Consider the following 2,432-nt stretch of genomic DNA (forward strand, 5'->3'; position numbering starts at 1 on the left):
GGATGAAGTCTTGAGTACAATAGCAATAGAAACATACATATTTAAGGTTCTCTTGAAGCTTTAGTAATTTTGCAACACAGCCCATTTTAATATTCTGACGTTATTGGAACACACCCACAATCCATGATGTAATGTGAAAGAACTCTATATAAGCTTGTACATCGTTCAGTTAATCAACTCATTCCTGTGGCTGTGTGACTGAATTTACTGCAATGCTGGTTGCAATGGACAACAGAACCGAACAGTGCAATCTAAATGGTGGGGCTTATTCATTCTACAATCCACCCATAATTATTGTAATATTTATCATCGGATTCATTGGAAACGTGATTGCTTTATGGATCTTCTGTTTTCATGCAAAGTGCTGGAAACCAAATACTGTTTACTTACTGAACCTGGCGATTGCAGACACTCTGTTAATTTGCTGTTTACCATTTCGAGCAGATTACTTCATACGGGGGAAGGACTGGATCTTTGGTGATGTTCCGTGTCGTCTGAAGGTATTTTTGATTTCCTTAAACCGGGTAGGAAGCATCCTGTTCCTCACTGTTATATCGATCGATCGCTATTTTAAAGTGGTTCACCCTCACCACAGAGTGAACAAGATGCCTACATGCTGCGCAGTGAAGGTAGCAGGCGTCCTGTGGATTTTCGCAGTGGCTATTTGTTCGCACCTTTTAGCAGAACCACACACCTTCAATCACGCCAATCTGACATTCTGTGAACCCTTTGACATAGCCCAGCCGCTAACTCCTACAGCAATTTGGACCGATATTGTTTTTATTGTTTTCAAGTTTGCTTTACCAGCTTCTATTATCCTGTTCTCTACGTTCTGTATAATCTGGAAGTTAAAACAGATGGAAACTGAATCGAGGGGTAAATATAAACGAGCAGTAAAGCTTGTGATAGCCGTGGCAGCAGTTTTTGTACTGTGTTTCTTGCCCACAAACATTGCTGTAATCGCTGTTTTAATCACAAAACTAACAGACATTGAAGGCTGCCAGTCGTATGAAACAGCTGTTCACATATTTTATAATACACTGTTTATGACATATCTGAACACAGTACTGGATCCAGTTATTTACTACTTTTCAAGTTCAATATTTAAAAATGCTTTGATGAAAGCGCTTGCCTCTCTTAATTTAAACTGTTTCAGATCAACAACTCGTCGTTCAACAAAAAGGAACCAAAAGAGAAATGGTTGTGTGTCAAGAATTAAAAAGGATCCTGGAGTGTAACCCCCGTGATCAATCCCAGTCAGATATCACATCGACTGCAATACGTAGCGGTTAATTGTCAGCTTGTGTAATTAAATTGTAATTCAAGTATAGTCTATAAGTAAGTGCTAAATGATGAAAATAAATGCATTTGGTGACATTTTAAAAGCAGCTGATCTGTTTCTAAAACATGCATGCTAAAATAAACGGATTTTGACATTGTTATCAATTTGAAAAATAGTTATTCTCTTAGTCTGTAGAAATAATTTTATTTCTATTTGGTTCCAGATAATGATGAGTAATGGTCAATGAAAGGTCAAAAAGCATTTATAAAGCAGTAAGGAGACATTTTTGTACAACTGAATAAGTTGTACATTCATCCCGCAAGAGTGGAGATGTTGTCCATTTTCTAGTAGCTGTTATTTCCAATGAGACAGGAATTGATGGGGAAAGAGGAAAGTTTGATTTTTGTGGTGTTTAGAAGGCTGGTGTTGATTTAGAAATGTCCTATTCCTCCTGCTGTTTACCTCAATAAAAACAATGGGCAGCACTGGGACTGATGCCCGAGGGGCACTGTTTGCTACAGCGGTTGGAGAATGTTTAAACTAATAAGCCAGGGGGATGGGAGCCTATGTAAGGAGTCAGAGAAGGAGGGAGCAAGGTAGAAAATAGAATAAGAAAAATGATAGGCAGAGAAGCCAAGGCCAAAATTCAAACAGGGCTATAGAGAAAAATATTGGGAGTGAGACAAACAATGTTAAAAACACAAGCTTAAAGGCTCTGTGCCTTAATGTGCGGAGCATTTACAATAAAGTGGATGAACTAATCGCGCCGATAGATGTAAATGGGTTATGATATAATTGGGATTATGGAGACATGGCTGCAGGATGACCAGGGATGGGAACTGAATGTCCCAGTGTAATCCATATTTAGGAAGAACTGACATAAAGGAAAAGGTGATGGTATGACATTGCTGGTTAAAGAGGAAATTAACACAAAAGTGAGAAAGGATATTAGCACTGACAATGTGGAGTCTGCATGGGTAGAGTTGAGAAATATCAAGGGGCAAAAGACATTGGTGGGTGTCATAGGTAGACCCCCAAACTGCAGTGGTAATGTTGGGATAAGAACATAAGAACTAGGAGCAGGAGTAGGCCACCTGGCCCCTCGAGCCTGCTCTGCCATTCAATAAGATCACGGCTAATCTTTTTGTGG

The 2,432-nt window shown here is 39.2% G+C and overlaps 1 protein-coding gene across 1 annotated transcript; it reads left to right on the forward strand.

Moving 5' to 3' along the window:
* Positions 1-204: 204 nt before the first annotated feature.
* LOC145356038 (hydroxycarboxylic acid receptor 3-like) lies at positions 205-1,238 on the forward strand. Its single transcript, XM_080208630.1, has 2 exons — positions 205-258; positions 445-1,238. The coding sequence occupies exons 1-2, from the start codon at positions 213-215 to the stop codon at positions 1,236-1,238; spliced, it is 840 nt and encodes a 279-aa protein (XP_080064756.1). The 5' UTR covers positions 205-212.
* Positions 1,239-2,432: the final 1,194 nt, after the last annotated feature.

Source organism: Carcharhinus amblyrhynchos, chromosome 20 (assembly GCF_965287045.1).
Source record: "Carcharhinus amblyrhynchos chromosome 20, sCarAmb.v2.hapA, whole genome shotgun sequence".
In the NCBI taxonomy this organism is placed as follows: Eukaryota; Metazoa; Chordata; class Chondrichthyes; order Carcharhiniformes; family Carcharhinidae; genus Carcharhinus; species Carcharhinus amblyrhynchos.

What these genes read in the sequence shown, in the direction of transcription:
- LOC145356038 (XM_080208630.1), top strand. Translation starts at nt 213, where the DNA reads ATGCTGGTTGCAATGGACAACAGAACCGAACAGTGCAATCTAAATG. An exon ending in CGAACAGTGCAATCTAAATG is followed by an intron (nt 259 to 444) that starts GTGGGGCTTATT and finishes CATTTCGAGCAG; the next exon opens with ATTACTTCATACGGGGGAAG.